Source organism: Mustela nigripes, chromosome 6 (genome assembly GCF_022355385.1).
Source record: "Mustela nigripes isolate SB6536 chromosome 6, MUSNIG.SB6536, whole genome shotgun sequence".
NCBI lineage: Eukaryota > Metazoa > Chordata > Mammalia > Carnivora > Mustelidae > Mustela > Mustela nigripes.
In genome coordinates, this window is record NC_081562.1 from 129,495,827 (window position 1) to 129,518,102 (window position 22,276).

A 22,276-nucleotide genomic window follows, 5' to 3' on the forward strand; every position below is an offset into this window, starting at 1 on the left:
CAGGGTCCTGGGATTGAGCCCCACCTTGGGCTCTTTGTTCACTGGGGAGCCTGCTTCCCTTCCTCTCTCTCTGCCTGCTATTCAGCCTACTTGTGATCTCTCTCTCTCTCTCTGTCAAATAAATAAATAAAATATTAAAAAAAAAAAAGAAATTTGTGTCTATGTGAACAGAGAAAGAGGGGAGGTGTGGGGGCTGGATTTTAAGGAGGCATGGGAAATGGGAAAACGGTGTGGGAGGAATGAAGCAAATTGTGATTGAAAATATCCACTTTCACATTTCACTTTCTTTTCCCCCAATCTAATGTAAAATCAAGTTCAAGAGGAATCTATCGACACAATCGAAGAGAACTGACAGTCAATAGAATATTCATATCTGTTTCACAGACACCCACGTGTCCCTACCTAAAAATCCCAGTCCCTGGTCTCTTTAGAATGGCCTACAGTCAACTTGACTTAACCTCACTCACAGTTTCTACTTTTCTCCCAAAGCCATTCACAGTTAATAACTTTTTCGATCTGTCGAGCATTTGTCAGATAGGTCCGTCTGCCTCTCACACCTAGTCAGTCACAGAAGAGATCCATCAAAACTCTATTCACAAGTCCCCATTTGAGCTGTTCTTAGCTTTACTCACTCTGTCCTCACAGATCCTTTTGCCTAGAAACCTCCACAGCCCTTGTGATGAAAGAACCCGACACCGTGTCTTGCGCTGCCCCCTCCGTGTCTCTCTTCACTGCACCCACCCTGGCCAAGGCACGGCGGACCTTGCGGAGATACCAGATCCTTGCTGTGGACTGCCTTCTTGCCCACACCCCCCCCACCTTACCCTGCTCTCCCCGGCCAACACAGGCCAGCTCTGCTCTCAAGAACACCTGATAGCTGCTGGCTAGCAAGCAAATGTATAATGTTCAAGGTATTTGCCATCCCTCTTCCCATCTACTCTCTACTAGACGCTAACTCCAACCTTCCATTCAGGATAAACTGATATATTTTGTCAGCCTTCCTGATATGTTCACTATAGGTTCAGCTCTGTCCCTTCGCTCACCATCCCCTTGTCTGGACAGTCCCATTCCTCTCCACATCGCTTCCACCTGCCTCTTTGCCTACTAAACCTCTACCTTCCTTCGAGGCCAGTATGACAAACCTGTTCTCGGTTGGCCTAAAAAGAATGGTCTCCTCCCAGAACAACCTTCCGCCCCGGCAGCATCTACAGTGAGCCTCCTCTTATGCTCAGTCATATACCCCGTCCTCTTCTTAGACTCTACGCTTTGGAGCAGGACCCCAAACTTCTCCTTTGCATATGGTGAAGTATCACACACTGTGTCTTTCTCATGATAGGGACTCCAATCAAAACTGACTCAATAAATGAATAATAAAAGTGCAAAGAAGTTATTTATTTGAAAGCTTTCAGGAGATCTCTGGTTTCATTTTGAAGGAACTCAGATTAAGTGTGTAAATTATCTCAGCTGAGTCTCCTTTAAATAGGGTATGGGTTTATATATGCAACTTCCAGGCTAGCATATTTTAAATAGAGAAAAAAAGAGTTTCTTTGCATTAGTGTTCCCTTCAAAGAAGACAGAGATCATTCAAGGCACCAGATTTTTCACTTGTTTTGAGGATCATTTCAAAGGAAAGTGGTACTTTGAAGCAGTAAAGATGATATAGCTATTGGTTTGGTTTTTTTTTTTTTTTTCCTACCAACTCAGCTAAGGGAAATCTTAGTTCATATTGGCTGAATCACTGACATGACTTTTAAGGATAAAGTAACTTGAGAAGCTGAAAATCAAAGGTGCCCATATTTTTACCGCTGTGTGTATAGATTTTGAACAAATGTGATTAAGAATTCACTTTTTGAAATTCAGTCGAACACCAGTAACCCAAATGTCAGAAAATATGCCTAATGTCCATATTATAAAATAACCATGCTTCTATCATACTTTCAAGATGCTAGTAGGCATGATGTAATTCATGATGTCAATCTTACCTTTTTCTTTTTCTCTCATTCCTTCAACATATTAATTAAATGGCTATTAAGTACCATGCAATATACTAGCACAGAAATACACAGTGGGCTCAAAAAGACATGGTCCTATCTCCAGCATGGAAGCCTTTTCCTTAGAACACCAAAAATTGTCTCTGGCAAAGACTATAAGTGACTGATGGATCTCCAGCATGGAAGCCTTTTCCTTAAAAAGACACGGTCCTTCTGTGAATTAGCTTATATTTAGTCCTTTTTTAAAAGCTTTTTTTTTTTTTAATTTAAATTTATTTATTTTCAGCATAAAAGCTTTTATTTATTTATTTGAGGGGGGGATAGGGCAGAGGGGAAGAGAGAGGAACAAGCAGCATCCATGCAAAGCGCAGAGCCTGACCTGGGCCTCGATCTCACAAGCCTGAGATCAGGACCTGGGCCGAAACCAAGAGCTGGATGCTTAACCAACTGAGCCACCCAGGTGCCCCATACTTGGTCCTTTCTTTACACATAATTTAATAGTTTCAGAACTGAAGCCATTGGCATTCCCTAAAACCTGCTCTTCTGCTTGAGTCTGTAATTTTGGTTGACAGCATCATTTCTCTGTTTGAAGCCACAGAATTGCCAAGGCCCTCAATATGTGTCACACAAACTATTGCAATATTCTTCCAATTATGTGTACTAACACAGTCTTTTTATACTTGAAGGAGTTACACAAATGTCTGGATTCAGTTTCCTAAGCTCATCACTTACCTTAAAAAAGTACTAACGACTCCAACTGACTCTTGAGGCAGTATATAAAATTGTCCCAATCTATTTTTATCATCTTAATAAGACATTTTTTTTTTTTTTTGTAAACCCGCTTTCAGCTTCACGCAAACTCAACTATTTGGTATCCGAAATATACCTTACCCATTTTTTGTTCTGTGTAATTACTCAAGATATTCTTCCATGAGACCTACTCTTCTTCCTCTACACGACCCTTGACACTGAGACATCCTTCAAGGAAGATCTTAAACAATCATTTCTCTATACAGAATGTTCACAGATATCTGAGCTTTGTCATCCCTGGAAACCTATATTTCACGATTTCTATTTTCTAAGGAACTGCCACATTCTGCTTCACTCTAATAGTCCAGTAGGCTATGTAATCCCAAGACAGAGGTACCTGTATTTACCTTTGCTCAGAGTAGATACTCAAAAACTCTTATTTGCTTGTTGATATTTCCAGCTACAAAGCTTATTCTGATTCCTACATAACTCTAAGTCTTATGTTAAAATATGGCAGTACTGATCAAAAGGACTCTCTTATCCTTTTGAAAGAGCAATCATGAAACCCAGTACAGGAGAAAGACTCTGGTCTTTGGTGAATTAGGCACGGGCACTCGGCCTGGATTTCTTTTAACTTACATCTTTACTTAGGCTTCCATTTTTATGTTTTTCTCTCAGAATACAGGGATATTCTCTGGCCTTTTGCTTATTTCTGCTAGTAGCACTTAAGGATTACATTTTTTCCTGACTTCTGGGATATACTATAAAGTACAATAATTGCCTTTCTAGGGTATTGTTAATCTCTAAAGCAACTCCCAAAGGTTGTGCAGAAAAATAACACTAAAGGATTACATAATGAATCTCAGTGTTTCTTTTTAAGATTCAAATGAGCTGCCAGTCAACCTAAGTGGCATTGAAGGCATGGGGGGAGGGCCGAAATAATTGAAGCTAATATACATGAGGTGATGTTTGTCCATATATTTATGTCAATCAATTCTAACATTAAGAGAAAAGAAAAATACTGTAACAACTTCCATAAGCACCCTTTTTTTTCTAGATCTCTTCCCATTTATACAATCTTACCATATTACCAAAAATGAGTTAAAACGCAGAAGGAAAAGAAGGGGAAAAGAGGTAGAAGGAAAACAGATGAATCTAAGCTGAAAATTATTATAACTACAATTTTTTTCTGCTGAAAAGTTTTTCCAATAGCTATACTCTTTCTCAGGTTTTATTTATACCCATGACTTTGTGATAGAAGACAATAGTTTTCCCAATAAGTGTCCCTATTGAAATGTAAAGTAAATTAAAAATAATAACTATAGTGAAACTATAGATTATTTAGAGTGAATGGGTAGAAAACCACTTACCCCCAGTTGCCACAGTGATTTCTCGTAGAAAATGGCCATAAAATGGAAAATCGAAAGATAGATTCACTCTCTGCAAGGAACAACAACCAGAAAAGAAAATCAATAATGTGCATAATAGTAAATGTAAAATGAAAAGTCTTCCACTTAAAAAAAAAAATGATGCTTCTACTTTGCACCACTATGACTGCAGTTGGCTATTTGAACCTGATTCCTAAATGACAATAAAGGATTTCTTTTTTTCTGGTAATTAAGTGTTCGAAGTATGTGAGAAGGAAAAAAGTTGTGCTGTGATGGTCTGTTGGTTTGTTCTTCGCTTACAAAAGGAATCTGGAAGTTTCTGCTGCAATTTAAGCTACCTCTCTTAATATCACTATTGCCTTTTAGTTGTCCACTGAGAATCAGTTCAGTTTTCATGGTAACCAATTAGTTTTACAGTTCTTTTTGGTTTGATTAGTTTTCTCCAAAATAGTAGAGCATGTTATCTGCCAAGTTTCATTGGATACAACATCAAAAAAAAGTATTTTATGTAATTATACATTCAATTTGTTTTCTGTACATCCCATAATGAAAGGTAGTTTCATGGAACAAGATACCTTGCACTGTGATTTAGACCTGCGGATATTTTTATTTTTGGTGTGATGAGCTCTCCAGATTTAGTATATTATGTCCACTTTCAAAAGCAGAGTTGAAGAATAAAAAAATGCTGGTTATCAGAGAACTACTTTTCATTGCATAGAAGAAAACTAGAGAGACTCGAGAAGAAAGCTCATAAATTTTACCCTTCTCTTTTCTAAAAAGGTGATTGAGGCTTTTAATTTTATTTGTATGTATTTTAATTTATTATTATATATTATATGTATATATTATATATTTATATTATTGACAAATATTTATATATTATTTTTTATATATCAGACATATTTATACATTCAACATACAATTTATACAATAAATATACACACAGAGTATATATAGTAAAATAAAAACAAAACACAAGGCAAAACAAAAACCCTAGATTTTTCATAGTGAAGTGATATGAACCAGACATATTATCATTAGACAAAAAGCAAGAAAAGCAGTGAGTTATAACAAAGGTGACCAACTGAAATAAAAGGATCCTGAGGGGAATTAATTAGTTGGTTTAGAACCCCACAGCACATACAAACTACATATAGCAAAAGGCTTTTTTGTTAAAATTCAACAGTCTCTATATTATAGCTCTCCCAATATACAAATTAAAAAAAAAACAGAGAAGTACACCTAGATTGAATTTTGCTCATTCCAATTTTGCAAATGATTGCTTTTTTATATCCATCAGAGATTTCTAATGACTTATTTTGGCATGAAATTAATGATACAAAATTTACAGTAACTTTCAATTAGTTTTTCATTTCCTCCTTTTTAATGAAAGTTGCATCTTCAGAAAGGGTTTATCACCATTTTTAATTTTTGCTGACTAATGGCAACAATAAAACCCATTTTCACTGCACTAACTGAAATGAGTGGTTATTAATTGCCCTCAAATAAAAGGTTTAATGGCAAAATCACTTATCTCACAAAGACATCAAAAATAATTTTTATAAAGGCACTTGCTGTGGTGTATCATTCTTCATCATTTTAATTTATTTTCATACTGATGAGCAAATTGGTAAAATTTACCATCCATAGGCATCCTCACTTCCAAACTAAGAGTTGGGTTTAAACATACATTGTTAACAAATGCTATTATTTACTACCACAGATGAACCAGAAGAATATGAAATATTCTTTCAATATTTCAATATTTTTAGAAGATGGAGGTGCATAAGTATATAAGTTAAAGACTCTGTTTCTGAGAAGAAAATAGGCTCTGAAAGAAAATTTGCTATTATATGATCATGAAGAAAAATGGCTGAAATGTTTTAATGTATAAATTACCAGTTTACCTTAGTTACCACCATGACCACCTCAATGACTCTGATAAAGAACTTAGCAATGGAAATTTAGAAAGACGTTACCTTCTCAATACTTGTGAAATCCACTCATTTTTTCTGTGGGTAATAGTTCCCAAATGTAGGTGGTTAATAATTTCCTCATAGTGTCTTGGCTCCATTTCCCCTAGAATCTGTTCTCCATACCGTCTAGCATATCACTCCCCCACTTCATTCAATCTAGATCCTGCCATCTCTACAATCATATCAAAATAGTGACCATGAGTTCTAAGACCAAACACTAACTGGCCCCTACTACCTCACAAATTTCCCTCCCCATTTTATGTTCCAGCCAGTCTTCTAAAACATCTTTTAGTTCCTGTAACTGCCACCTTTAAGCCTTGGCTCTGATACTGCTACATGATGTCTCTTCTGACTGTCATACTCTTTCAACCTTGGTTGGTCATGGCTTCCATATTCTTTAAGCCTTGGCTCAGTTTGGTTGGTGCTCTAAATATCAACACTGACATAAAGACTTAGGGGCAGATAGTTTGTATGGAAAGTGATCAGGAAGCATTTGGTAAAGAAAGTGGGAAAAGTGAGACAAGGAAAAGAGAAACCAGTGGTAGATACATTATTAGGTATCTCACTGCTATAGTAGTTCTCTCCTTAGAGAATCTCTGAGCAACAACAGGAAAAACATACCTCAGAATCTTTTCATTGGAGGTCGGGAGGCTGGGACATTTGTCCATCAACTCCCATCTCCTATTGAATAGAGGTTAACTCTCCCCTCCACCAGACTATCCATGCTTGCACCCTCAGGTAGAAAGAAGAAATGCAGTACTTAAGCTGGAAAGTGGCTGATTTGTTAGAACTGCCTCCCATGGTTCCAGGTGAACTCAGGGAGCCAGAAGGAATATAAAGAAGTATCAACAAGAGCTAGCTAGGATCACATCCAGAAAGTCCCTCTTTGACCTCGTAGTTCAGGTTATGTCTTCTTAGTATATCTTACCTAGCATTCTTTATGTATATACACATACACATAAAGCAGTTGCACAAGATTCAAATAATAACTGTTTCAAAATGAAGCTAACTCAGCATGAGAGTAGTTAAAAATAGCCCAAGATGAAAACTAGAACTGGAACCTGGGTTTTATGGACACCAAAGCCAATGGTCCTAATTAACTGAGATTAAAACAAAGTGATGAGAAAAGTCATACAGAAAGGCAAATTTTTGAAAATTATTATTATTCCTTCTTAAAACATACACACACACACACAACCAAATTATATCAAAACAAAACTAAACAAATTTCCCTAGAATTTCATGATGTGTTTGGAAGCTGAATGATTATATATTCAATATAATTACCCATGGATAACTGGATTATTATTTTGTCTCAGTGTGATATATAAACCAGGCATGGGGGGAGCTGAAGAAAAACTTTATTTGTTCATTCATCCAGTTGACGATCACTTAGTTAACACCTCATATTTACCAGGCCATAAGTCAGGGGCTGGGATAAAACAGTCAGTGAGTCCCACCCAATTCCTTCCTTCAAGGGTTCACAAAGTTGTGCAGGGGGACATCACATAGGGATAAACAGCAGGACTAGGCAGGGGCAGAGTAAGGACCAAGAGAGGCCACCGATCCCAGAGCAGAAGGCACTAACACTGACTCTTGTGAAGGAACAAGAAGTTAACCAGATCAGACTTTAAGCCAGGAGAATGGAAGCCATGGGTCAACATACAGGCAGAAAGTAAAAGCAGAAGGCCTCTGTGATTACTGAAAGGACACTTAAATTGGGAGTGAGGGAAGACAGTCTAGAAAAAAAGGACAAGTTTCCAGCTGGGTGACTGGTGGACTGCAGTACCACCAACTGAGAGAAAGAGTACAAGGCAGAGAGTTATTTTGGTTAAGTGTGAGAAGACTCATTACTTAAGCATCCTTTAGCTACGTAATAAAAAATAAATAAGAAAGACCCCAAGTTGTACATTCAACAAGGGACTCTTCTGCAACCAGAAAGGCTAACAGAACCCTGGAATTTGTCACAAAAAGCCACTGTAAACAAAAGCCACCGTAATATTGAAACATGCTTTGTACTTTACCCTGTCTTGGATCTTACCCCTTAAGCAATATATCTATGTAGAGGGACGAAGGGTTCAGCAAACCTGTCATGTGATTATTAATTAACAGTCTGGGAAAAATATAAAATAAAAGCTCAGAAGTGAAATTCTCAAGAGCATACGTGACATAAATAAGATCAACTGAATTTGCTACTTCCTTACACTCTGTGGAAAGCAGTGAATTATTTGAAAGGAGAAATGGTAATTTTGAGACAAGCAAGCACATATGACTTCTCCATATGGGGGAGGATAAATTTATGAAACATTCTTTGAAGAGTTTGTACAGGTTTATAAATAGATCCCAGGTGGTCTGGTGCAGATTCATGGCAGGTACAGCCATGCACAACTGTGACCTTTAAAACCACATCACAATCTCCCACAATGCACCCCATAAAATTGCTGTTGGGAACAGACTATCAGACTCAATTAGGGCCATCCTACTAGACCTCTAAGAGTGTCTGCACCTCTTATTGCCTCTTCTACAGATTCTTCTTATGCTAATTGCTGTCTGTTTCAGACTAATTATTATGATCTCTGCTAATTCTTTTTTAATAACATGGGAACTGTAATCCTAAGTAAACACTATTCTAGTTTAACTTGTTTGCCTATTTCTCACCAGTATTACAACAATAAATTAATTTGCCAATGCCTGTAACACTTTAAAGACAGAAGCCTCTTAATACAAGTTAAGTATATGGAGTGGGCACATTTATCATCTTGAAAGCCATTTTTTATAATGTCATTAATAAAAACTGCTTTTTTATTTTAAGACTTTTTTAAAAAGACATCTTATGTACAGTAATAAAGCTTCACTTTCCTGGTTCCCCCAAGTGTTTATTTCATTTGTTTAAGACATAATCCTGATAATAAGAGCTTGGAGCTTGCTGCAAGAAAATCAGTAGTGACTAAACTTTAAGTAATTGCTGCTTTCATGAGCTCATGATAGCAAAGTGTCCAAAGAATTTTAGGGATAATTCACTTATTGGAGAATGAATTCATGAATCAATCATTAATATTTAGCTACATATTTTAACATTTTATTTTCAGTCATTCAAATCATTTGATGTTTGAGGAGCACACATTTGTATCTTGTAGCTGTCAAATAGGTGGGATATTATTATTATTATTATTGGCAAAATGTGGTCTGTATTATTTTTCCCAAAAACATTTCAAAAAATAATCAAATAAATCTTGAGACATATGATTTTCAATTTGTTTATTTATGGCAAGCCTTAACATTGAGAGGAACTGCAAAATTTAAGAAAAATCATGTTTTTTGCTTTATTTACATGAGTATATCTAGTGACACTAGATTTCATCTGGAATACCTGAATAAATGATCTCATTTCCAATACGATTTATATATCTAGTAAATAAGAATGATTCAATAATCATTCTTCTTAGGATAACTTTTTTGTAGCTAACTATGAATAAACTTAATTTCTTAATTGTGATATGATATATCCTTCCAGAATGCACAAAACAATTGAGTAATTTTCTTGAACCTGGGTAAAGTCCACATAAAACTCATTCACCTATAAGTGCTTAGAATCGATCACCAGAGCCTTCCTCATTTACCAATCAGAAAACACACATTTTGTAATCTTCTTTTAATGGAGCCTGATGAAGCTTTATTTTTCAATTTGCAATGGTTCTTTTCTCGTTTTTAATGATCTAGCATGGGTTTGGACTCAGAGAGACTTGAAATTATATCCCTGCTTTGGTGCTTAGTAGCTGTGTGATTTCGTAAATTATTTAGCCTACTTAAGCCACAGTTTGCTCATCTGTAGTCAAGACGTTTCTTCAAGGGTTTATTATAAGGATCAAATGACCAAATAACATGTGGACCTTCATAAGCACTGAGTCAATGATGGTGAATATTACATTACACACACGAAGGTGCCTAGCATAGCAATAGTTCCTTGGAACTAGTTTCCTAAACAAAAATAGCTCCCTATTTGATTCCTAACAAAGAGCTGGAAGTGATGGGATGTCTGTTGTCTCTAATATCAATGCAGGCAAACTGCTTTACCAATAGAACCAGTATCACCATTAGATACTATGTTCTGAGCCATGTTATGATGCTCTCATGTTTGTTATATTGGAATAATCATAACTACTATATTTATTGGTGTTAGGAAAATAGAATTAGCATTAAATACATCAGCCATTATGCAAGTATTTTGTCTGTATTTGTCAAGACTGAATGCTAAAATTAGAAGTTGGAAGTAAGATAAGAAACAGGATATTTGCATAGTCACAAAGTATCTTGCAAAAGATACCTGATCATCACAAAAGGAAACATAGTAACTTCACAGTGAAGGAACAGAATCTGGAAGACATCACCCAAAGCTGGTGATCAAAGTTAACATCACTAGTCACGTACCTCCTGATATGATGCACAATGAAGGACAAAATACTATTTCTGTAATACCACAAAAAGTAATTTTTGCCAAAAGCAGAGACCCATGTTAAAACATGAAGAACAGTAGACAAACCCCAAATCAGAGACATTATATGAAGTAACAGACCATTACTCGTCAGAAGCATCAAGTTCACAAAAAGACAAAGAAAGTCTGAAAAACTATCATAGATTGAAGGATGCTAAGATATTGGACAAATACAAGCAATGTAGGTCTTAGAGTGGATTCTAAATAAGAAAAACAGATGGTCTGGGAACAATTAACAAATATGAACAAGGCCTACAGATTAGTTAAGAGTATAGGACAAGTGTTGATATCTTGGTATCAATAATTATACCATGAATATATAAGGTATTGACATTTGGGAAGCTAGGTAAAAGCTATATGGGAACTCTTTCAATGTTTCTTGAAAGTTTTTTAATAAGCCTGAAATTAAAAAACAACAACAACAACTTCACGCACACACAAAACAAAATAATAAGTTCTAACCACTAGAAGTACTAAAGCTAGAATTTTAATCCACATATGTTTGACCCCAAAACTCTTGAGTTTTTTTTTTTAAAGATTTTATTTATTTATTTGACAGACAGAGATCACAAGTAGGCAGAGAGGCAGGCAGAAAGAGAGAGAGGGAAGTAGGCTCCTCACTGAGCAGAGAGCTCGATGCGAGACTCGATCCCAGGACCCTGAGATCATGACCTGAGCTGAAGGCAGCGGCTTAATCCACTGAGCCACCCCGGCACCCCAAAACTTTTGAGTTTTGATCACTATATTATTCCATCCCCCTTCTTCTATACCAGGTGTTTCTTTTCCTACCTTTTATCAGACCTTCCATAACTGTGTTTTCTACCTGGGACCCTTAATACTGTCAGTTATTCATGTTTTTGTTCTTGGTAGACATAAGAATTTCCTTTAAAATGTAGTAATAATAAGATGTAGTCAGAAGGCGCTTATATGCATGAGGCCAAAGCCATAAAAAAAGAGAAAATTGAAAAATGTACAGTGTTCTTCAAGGAAACTCGGGATCTCAGGGCCTGGATGGACTGAGCCGTGCTGGGTGGAGCCACAGTGAGCCATGCACCATGAGGCCTGATGGCCACACACAGGTTCCTTCTCAACAGACATGCACACAGACTGAACTTCTTCTTTTTTTTTTTTTTTTTTTGCACATGTGCGGCGTGGATGCTTCCATTTCCTACCCTCCAATGACAGATCCAGGGTTCCTATTTTCTAAACTTAGAGAACATTTGTTTTCTTTTTTACAATTCTCAATGGTAATTGCTTGTCACTGGTTTATTCACCCAGGCCACTGAAATTGATCTCCTCACAAGAGTAACATAAACTGAGACAGGAGAGGGATACAAAGGTGGGCACATAGACATGTATGTATGCAGATGTAGAAACAGAAAAATTTAAGTGGACGGGTTTCCCCAATAAGCAACTCCTAAAGAGAGAAAATGGGTGATAGAGGGCATATACCTGTAAGCAGCAGCGATACCAACTTCTTTGATGGCCTCTGAAGTAAAAATCCTGTTTAGGCCATAAATGAGCTGAGTGTATTCCAGAAATAAAACAGCTATAGTGGCCAGTATAACTCATAATATTTTGACCATGGAAAAACTTTTTTTTTTTTTTTTTTTGGTAAAAATACAATGTTAACCACCTTTCAAAGCCCATGTGGACAGGACATGATTGTTAATCCAGTGACTAAAAACACTGGAAACCTAATTAAAAGATCAAAACGTTCATGGAAAGGGGCTAATCAATATGTAAATATAAGGACAAGAGACTGGCTATTCCTTTCAGAAATAAAGCCCATCAATTGAATTGATTTTCTGAGTTAGAAATTCTAACTGCCTCAGCACTGTTTTCCTAACAGAACTAAGAACTTAATTAACCCCGCATATTGAATGACGCTCTGCATGGGACTGTGCCTATACTGGCAAACAAAATGGACACACTGAGCATTTACCTGATGCTCTTTAAAGGAATTAGAGGTGAAGCGAACTGTCACCCTATCTTTTGACCTCTCGCATTGCATGGTTCCCAGCGAACACTTGGCTTGCGGTAGCTTGCCCTGTATTTGCACATGTTGAAAATTATTCAAAGTAGTTTTTGTGAATATTTGCCATTCAGGCAGGGTGCAGAACAACACTGTTCAGGGGAACAGAGAAAGAGTAACAGGATTGTATAAAGAAGTCCTAGCAGGGTGGGTGGGAGGAGGACGAGAACCAGAAGCCACGTCTGGATTTTTCCACACTGTTCTAGAAGCAAGGCAGTGGATTCCGTCAGGCGTCTCAAGCTGAAGGGCACATGAGAATCATCTGGGGGTACTTGTTAAAATACAGATTCTGATTCTGCAGGTCTCGGGGAGAAGGGGTTGAAATTCTGCACTTCTAACAAACTTCTAGGGCTGCTGATACTGCCCCTAGGGACCCCACTTGGAGCAGCAAGGCTCTATGTCACATAATGGTCTTTGAAACATAAAAAGAGTGTCTGTCGTAAGGAATACTTAGCAAGCGTGAAATGTGTTAAAAGGGTAAATAGACTGCATTCTGGATAACATTGTCACTTTGCCTGGTAACACTTATATGGCCTGAAATTTTCCATTTCAGGGACTGAGGGATAGAGGTACCTGCTAGCCAGGTAGTGGCTCACTAAGCACTGAGCAGTGACTTGGAACCACAGGATACCAAAGGCAATGACACTTGTGTTTTGTCCTTGACCAGTGAACCTCCAACAGGGCAGGGCAAGAAAAATATTCCTATGGATGCTCCTTTGCTGTTTGCAAAGGTCCTCTCTTGCCTCAGTTGATTACAATCTGTCTTCCCTTCTTTCTCATCAGTGGAAAATAACTGTGTTAAAAGGGTTAAATGTTTGCATGATGATTGTTAACATTAATGTAACGGACATCTCTAGCACCATGCCAGCCACTGAGTTGAGCATTGCATAAATGGTAAATCATTTAATACTAATGACAACCTTAGACGGTAGATACTGTGTTCCCATTTTACAGATAAGAAAAGTGATGAACAGAGAGTAAATAACACACTCAAAGTCACCCAGGAGTAGTCAGCAAAGTGAGGAATCAAATCCAGGCAGCCTGTTTCAAAGTCTGTATATTTAAACATGATATCAAGTTGCCTTTCAACTGAGATGTTAAGATTTGGCATTAAACGAGGGCCAAGTTTATCAGAAGAATAAATAAACAATTCAAAACTTGATAACAGGTTGAAATTGAAATTTAGGATAAGTTCAGTTTTACCTCTTCATCTTCCTCTGCAAACGTCTCTTTTTTAACTTTTTATTTGGAAATCATTTAAAATTTAAGTTACAAAGAGCCTTTTATATTGTTTATACAGATTCACTAATGTCTAACATTTTACCACAATTGGAAACTTCTGGATTTTTCAAAATCTGTGAAAAATGATGCCTCCCAACACAGCTCCTGGGATTTGTTCCCTTAGAAAACTTACCTGTCTCTACAATCTACCCTGTAGGGGATTAGGGCTTAGGTGCCTAATCCCTGGCCCATTTATCAGCAATGAACCTTACTTGGCATTTCTTCTCAGGTAGCAGCTGCTGCATGATAAGACATTCCTGGCAATTCATCACCAACTGAGAGTGGCTATCGGTGGTTTACTTCTAGTCCCACTGGCATTTTAACAGAGCACCTCCAGTAAATAAGGAAATAGACACCCACTTTCTGGGTCTGGAAACTGAGGCACAGCAGAAATTCTAATGGGAAGCCAACTTATAAACAAACAATGAAAGATTCTGACTATTTTCCTTAGGGTAAGCAATAGGGTATAACTTGGTAAAAGGAAAGAGGCAAAAATAAAGGTAGTGCAAATTAGTATTATATATTTTTAAAGATTTATTTATTTTAGTGAGAGAGAGAGAAAGAGGCATGAGTGGAAGGGACAGAGGGAGAGGGAGAGAGAATTCCAAGCAGACTCTACATTCAGCACAGAACCCAGCACAGGGCTCCATCTCAAGGATCCTGAGATCACGACCTGAGCTGAAACCAAGAGCTAGATGCCTAACTGACTGTGCCAACAGGCACCCTGGTATAACCAATATTTTTAAAAGTTCTAAAATACTAGCTTGTCCAAGAAATACCAATTGCAAAATGTCTTAAATTTTTTTATATTCTATAATTTCAGATTTTTCATAGGAATTAAGTATATTTTCTTTCAGTAGTATTCACTCTTAAAGAATATTATATTCCATGTTTTGCTGACTTTTCTGTGTTATAAAATATTTCCTGCAAAAGAGTCACATGAAAGCTTTATCATTTTACAACTTCAGGGTGAGAATATGTTTTGCACACATGTTTTGTAAAATTAAGTGTTAGTAGGTCTTCGTGGGCTCATGGAGACATCTCAGAAAAGATGATCAAAAATAGGTTGGAGAAGAGAATCTAGAAGGAAAAACAGGAGTAAATGAACTTATTTATTCCACCTGAGACATGGCTGTGGGGTCCCTGTTAGGAGCTTTATGATTATGAAAGTTTCATGCAAATGAAATCTCAGACCAAGAAGGTTCTAGAGAAGCCTCAAGTGTCTGCCTCACTTGTGACTTTGAAAGCTGGGCAGAGATTTATCGATCTAGAATTATTTTACAACTGTCCCTGGTCAGAGAGTATGAATAAGGTTACCTCCAAGACTCTAATTTTACACAAATAATGGTAAGTCATCCACTAAAGACCCATATGGAGAAATAAGATTGAATTGAACTGAAATATGATGAATTAGAGTATGATTTCTTTTTAAAGTATGTTTTTGGATTGGAAAACTAAGACTTGTTACATGCATTAAAATTGATCACTGTAGGGTTCATAAAGCTATCTTTAAGACTCTCCAAAGTCCCTTCTCTGTCTGAAGTGGTTCCTAGATTCACAGGAAGATCTCAAGGGTAGCTTAAATAATTACTAATATACATCTATGTAGGTAATTGTATCAGTAAAACATGTTTACTAAACTCAGCATATTAGGTTAGCCTAAGGAACATTTAATCTGTGTTATTAAAGCCATCAGCAGGAGAAGGAATAGATCTTTCTGTGTATTTATTGACTGGCTTTAAGGCAGGTGGATCAACTCATTTCCCTGGGATGCAGAGGAACAGAACTCAGCTACTCTCATCTCATGTTAGTTTCGTGGAGTGGAACAAAGACATGCCTTTATTTTCCATAAAAGTCCCTCAACTAAAACTTTCTTCAGGACACAGACAATTATTCTCAAAATTGATAAATGACTTAAGTACAATAATAATAGTAAAATAACCTAATTAAACCAAAATTTTGGCAGAGAGACTCATGGAGACACAACTCATGCCAGTCGGTCATTAAACTAGTGGAAAATCCCAAGATCAAAGGCCAATAAAGCCAGGTTGATGAACGGTTAGGTCTTGCTTGAAATGGAGCAGCTCACATGACAGAAAGAAGCAAGTTTAGCCAACCAGTCACAGTCAAAATAAATAAAAGCAACTTATTGTTAGTGTGAACAGAACTCAGGCAAAAATGTGTGGTCTAGATTTCTGCCTAAAAGAGACAGCAAATTACACTGACTTCTGAGTTAATCATTTAGAAAAATAACAACTTCTCAACAGATTTTCTGGTGCACAGGAAAAAATTAAATTGTGCAGTATGAGAAAACAACTGATCAAATCACCACAGACAACCAAATTTAGCCCACCAACAGCAACATTATGTAAATGAAAGACCCATGGAAATGTTAGTTGGAATGGTGTTACGTTCCTGGACAAAAAAAAAAAAAAAAAGAGAGAGAGAGAAAGAGTGAGGCAGGGAGGGGGAGAGGGGAGAGAATCTCAAGCAGACTCCCCACTGAGCAATCCTGAGATCATGACCTGAGCCAAAATCAAGATTCGGACACTTAACCGACTGAGCTGCCCAGGTATCTCAACTTAATTAATATTTTAAAATGATGGCTTCTGTGCATCTTCATATAGTCTGAGGATCTCCACTGAGAGTAGTCCAATTTTCAAAATTTAAAAAAAAAAGACCACATCAAAAAACATACAAGTTCCATAAAAAAAAAAACCTTACCTGAACTATGACAGAGATAGAGAGCAGAATTTCATTTATTTTTGCTTGGGTTTCTTATATAAAGAATCAATCTTTCTACCAACAAATAGATAAAAAAAAATGTTAAGCTAAGAGCATGCTTACATTTGGCCAAGAGCACACTGGTGTTTTCTTGGGGAAAAAAAAAAATTATGGAGCTACAACATAGATAAAAATAGAGATGTATATCTATCTACTGGAGAATCCTGAAGAGCCCTTGGGATTAACTTATTTGGGGATTGTTTTTTGTTATAAAGAATAAGGCCTCTCAAATAGCACTGCCTTACAATCTCATTTTTATTTACTATTTTCAGCATCCTTTCAAATCCATTTCATTTTTATTCTTAAAGTAGCACTAGAAGGTAATCAAGGCAGGTATTTTTTTCCCCTTTTCCTCCAAGTTATAAAACTAATACACAGAGAGGCCAGAGACTAAGAAAATGAGTTTTGGAGCCAAGGTTTCATGACTTCCGTGACCCTGGATTCCTTCTACCAGGACAGTGGTACTTCTCTAGGAGTTGTGAATCAGAATTTCATAAACTCTGGTTTCAGAAAGCAAAATAATTCTTATTTGTCTGGCTGTGGCATTAAACTTTGTGTCCCACAACAAATTAAATAATATGGATATAGAAATACAGAAGAAAATATCAAATGTGTGGAATTTGAAGGTTCACACAGAGGAAAAGAAACAAGTGGGATGAGTTCCTAGGTTTATAGTCCGAAACTTCTAGATCTGCAGTCTGACAACTGTGTGACTTTGAATAAAGGACAAAAAATCTAAATAAGTTCCAGTACTTGAATATCAAGTATCTGGCTCATTGCTTGCCATATGGTGGGGACTTAGACAAATTTTCACTATCCCTTGTCTATGAAAACATGCTTCTTCCTCTAATCTATCAAAGTTAAAACTAGGTTTTAACACCTGTTTTTTTTTTTTTTCACAATAATGATTTAAGAAATGTGATTCAAACAAAAAGGACAATGGAGAGATCATAATCAAGTTATAGCACACATATGTAATATACATACTAATGAGTATGGTTTACATTTTCAAAGGAAAAAGAAATTAATGGGTTTTGGCTTGTGAAGGATTTGAAACAAATGATTTCTAAGTTTTCCTCCGCCCTGAAATTATAAAATATTATTGTGGAAAGGAGAAAAGGGAAAGCTCTAACTTCAATTCTACTCTCTTCCTTTTACTAGAATATTACTATAAGACTCCAAAATGCTATTTAGACTGCCTTTGTAAATGATGGTGGTTGAGGGGAAAATATTTCTTTAAAAAATCATGCTGGGGGCACCTGGGTGGCTCAGTTGGTTAAGTGGCTAACTCTCAATTTTGGCTCAGGTCATCATCGTGGGGTCCTGGGTTTGAGCCAGTGACCTGGCTCTGTGCCTGCGGTGGGAGGAGGGTCTCTCTTTCTCCCTCTCCCCTTACCCCCTCCCAGCTTGAGTGCATGCATGCACATTCTCTCGTATCCTCTCTCTCTAAAAATAAATAAATCTTTTAAAAATTATCATGCTTTCAAGTCAGACATTCTTTTCCCTTCCTCTGAGCCATTCCGCAGCAGCCTGGGAGGGAGAGTGAAGCTGCATCTTCAGGGACACCCAGTCTTTCCCAGTTTTCTCATTCGCCTCCGGCTTATCCAGGGCTGGGTTAGTTAGCCAAATGCTTTTGAGTCTGCCCTTAGATACAGATTTTTTTTCTCTTTTTTTTGTCTAATTTGTTGACAGAACGTATATCCTTGGTCATGAAAATTACACCATTGGGTGATAAGATTTGAGAAACATCCATCTTCCCTTAGAGCTTAAATTTAAGTCCTGTTTCCAGCTAAATTACCAGAGAGCTTTACACCAAGGATTATGATGCTTACGACATCAAACAAACCTAATTAATAAAGTGGATGTGACATGTCCTGTTTGTCATTTTCCCTTGTGCTAAAGCCTCTCAGTAACATCATGGGGGGAGTAGCAGCAGTTGGTGCCTAGGTTGTGTGTGTGTTGTGTGGGGGTAGGAGGGAGGGTGTTTATGGACCCTAGGGAGCCCCCTGGTCATAATGCATTGCAGTTCTGTCCTCAACCTGATTCTTCTCCCAGGAAGGCATAACAGAAATGGAGCAAAGAGAATGAGGCAAGATTGGAAAGGTGGAGAGGCCAACTGAGGAAATTTTACACATGAATCACTCTTTATAATTTGGAAATCTCAGACTAATATTTAACAGACACACTGAACAAAACAAGAATGTTTGTAGAAAAATTTTTAAAAATATTGTATTAACTAAATGTGTAAGTTCCAACATAAGAATATACTTAAGTGAAGGACTCTAAATGGTGAAGTTTTCCAGGAAAAAGAAAACAAAACACTAAGAAATATTATCAATTCTGTTGTTGTAAATGGAAGCCTGTACCTAGGGGTGTGTGTGTGTGTGTGTGTGTGTGTGTTCTGTTGATAGCGATAGGGAAAATGGGTATAGGACCAGTTTCTAACTCTAAGAAATGTTTTCTGATGGCTAAAACTCTTGTTAAAAAACAAAACAAAGCAAAATAAAACAAAACAAAACAAAACAAGGTATGACAATGACAGAGTAGCTAAAATGAAAGTTTCTACCAATGGTAAGTATTTTGATGTCTATGTAGGAACACCAGCTAAGTCACAAGCAGAAGCTCAAGCATTTGCATTTAAGCCAATCTTTGGTGGTGAAAGCAACAGTGTTTCTCCCACACTACCAGTAAGAAAAAAAATGGCTATTACAGCATCATGATTTTTCTTGAAACGAATCAGAGACTTGAGGCCACATGGCTACTAAGGGAGCCCTCTTCCCAACAGAAAAAATATTCTTCGAGGAAAGAATATTCAAGACATTCAAACTGCTGCACTTTTGGAAGAGCAGAGGAAATTATAAAAGTGTGTAAGCAGAAATCCACTAACAGTTTAACTGATAACCTTCATTCTTGCCTAGAGGTTTCATTCACAGCGGCTGACACCACAGTTGGGCCAATTTATGGAAACTTCCTTCAACGGGATGCACCCAACATGTGAACTTTAGCAAAGGGCATTTTACACTATTAGATACTGTAATATAGTGGGAAGACTGTCAAATGCAAGAAATTTCTGATAGACACTGTCCTAATCTAATCTTTCTCATTTTCTCTTCTTTTGAAAATCTGTTCTAAATCCAACAGTGAATCATTTCTGAATCTGTCATCTTGCCCGGGGTTGCCTGAATATGGAATAGAAAAGGGATGACGGAATTCAGTAAGGCGAGATGGCTCCTTTGTTTGCTTCTCAGTCTCAGAAAACTTGTGCTCCACACTGACAATTCAGTGAATCATCACACGGTAAGTTATTAATTTCCATTTTAACTGTTAGAAGTTGATTTCTTGGAAAGAAGAAAGTCTACATATATACAATGAAGGATTTTGGCTAAAACTTTTGATATAACCATCAAATCCGTGCCTCTTTAAATCATGTAAGCCATTGACTCTGTTAGTTCTATCTTTAAATCAGTAATGGCAATTACATTTGAAAGGCCGAAGTCATTGTGTTTTTACTTTAAGTCATATTAAACAGCAAAGACATGATTTCCATGATGGTAAGATCATCGGTGTTATCCATGAGAGCAAAACTAAATACTTTTGAAAAGTTAAATCAAGAATTTCTCAGAAAATGACTATGAAAAAGTGCTGTCTCATCATTTACTAGCTGGAGACCTTTAGGCAGGTTCCTTGACTTTTCCAACACTCAGTTCTCTCATCTCCAATACGTGGATGGCAATAATATTTAAATAAAAGGGGATATGCTGTGAAGATTGAAAAGCTAATCTATATAAGCCCGTAGTTGGACATGTGGACTAGGACATGGAAAACCATATACAGTAAGTGAGGCCTGTATTAGTATCCTGCCATTACCACTATATAGATGCAGAAACTATACCTCATTATTTAATTACATTCCTTGTTTAAGGAGCCAGAGCTGGTAAATGATAAAATCAGGCTGAAAAAATGTTCAGAGATTTTCAGATTTAATTTTTTTTCCTTTATATCAAACTTCTTCACTAAGATACATAATTTGACCTACATATGCCATTGGAATCATAAATGTTTATGGTGAAATCTTTTTTAGACCAAGAGATTAATAAACCTATGTAAAATGGGAGATATCAAATTCATGTAGTTTTTTTTCCCCAATGTTCTCTAAATTCATAGATTACAAGAAGACTGAAAATCATCCCAGATCAATCTTGACTTTGAATATTCAACTCGTCATTTTGCTAGGGAAATTAATGATTAATTTATTTAATTGATTATTAAATTGGTAGTGGTTTCTCAAAAATAATTCTTTTTCATTTTCTTTAAGATCTTATATGCAATTACTAATCTAAATTGCAATTGCAGAACGAAGTAATAAAAAGTGAACACAATAAACCAGGGCTGATATGCCAATTAAAGCAAGAATTTTTTCACGGTAGGAAAAAGCCCTTAAAATGCCAAAGCACTTACTGCAGCTTGCCGATGAGTATTGGACAATATTCCATGAATCTTCACTTTGTCCTTTTCCATTTGGTCTATGTTCACCCACAAACTCCGGCTGGCAGAATCAGAGGGACCATATATCCGAGATATATAGTAATTGTGATCTGTGTCCTCCTATAATAAAAGAATAATGCACATCAAGAACAGAGACAACATGGATAGGCCTTGAGGTTATTATGCTAAGTGAAATAAATCAGAGAGGGAAAGACAAATCCTGTATGTTCTCACTTATATGTGGAATCTGAAAAAGCTGAGCTCAGAAAAACAGAGTATGACGGTGGTACCAGGGGTTGTGGAATGGGGGAAGTGAGAAGATGTTGGCTGAAGAGTATAAATTGCCAGTTATAAGACATTTGGGGGATCTAATCTACAGCGTGGTAACTACAGTTAATGAATCTGTAATTATACACTTGAAGGTAGCTAAGAGAATAGATGCCTCACTACAAAAACGAAATGGTAGTTATGAGATGTGATGGAGGTCTTAGCTAATGCGAACAGTAATGGTAGCATTAGTGGCAATCGTTTTGCAGTATATAAGTTTACCAAATCAAGAGGATGTACACTTTAAACTTATACAATGCTCTATGTCAATTATGTATTCCAGCCTCAAAAAGGCTGGGAAAAAAAAGCATGCAAGTCAATATACACCTAATTTATATATATGACAGAGCTGTAGACAGAGTTCATGAAAAAAAAAAAAAAAAGAAAGTCCACCCCCAAAGGAAAGAAAAAACCCTAGAGATAGTGTCCCTAAAATTCTTAAAAAATGAACAAAAACAGTACTATGAAACTAGACATGATACTATTCTTCAAAATAACCAGAGGCGTTAAATAACCTCGAAGGAAAATGAATTAGATTTAAAAACATATAAAATAACCTTCTTTAGAGGAAATTGTTAAATAAATAAAACATAGAGGAAAAATATTCACTCTGTTTACAATAGTCTATTTACCAAAGTAATTCTAGGGATCTAATTGCCGCCTGAACAAAATGTCACTTTTGGATCTATTTACTGAAAACCTGAACTATAATTACTACTGAGTGACAACAAATCCAAACTTCTCTTCTTTAAAACTTGGGCCAGATC

At 36.7% G+C, this 22,276-nt stretch overlaps 1 protein-coding gene across 4 annotated transcripts in view; it reads right to left on the minus strand.

The window, feature by feature from the left end:
* The window catches only part of PLXDC2 (plexin domain containing 2), a 463,944-nt gene that overhangs the window by 223,421 nt on the left and 218,247 nt on the right, over window positions 1-22,276 (minus strand). For all 4 annotated transcript variants that reach the window (XM_059404216.1, XM_059404220.1, XM_059404219.1 and 1 more), the window contains 2 exons: window positions 21,156-21,302; window positions 4,112-4,181 (listed from right to left, as the gene is read on the minus strand). In XM_059404216.1, the coding sequence (XP_059260199.1) occupies window positions 4,112-4,181; window positions 21,156-21,302 (217 nt within the window). The remainder of the gene's footprint in view (window positions 1-4,111; window positions 4,182-21,155; window positions 21,303-22,276) is intronic.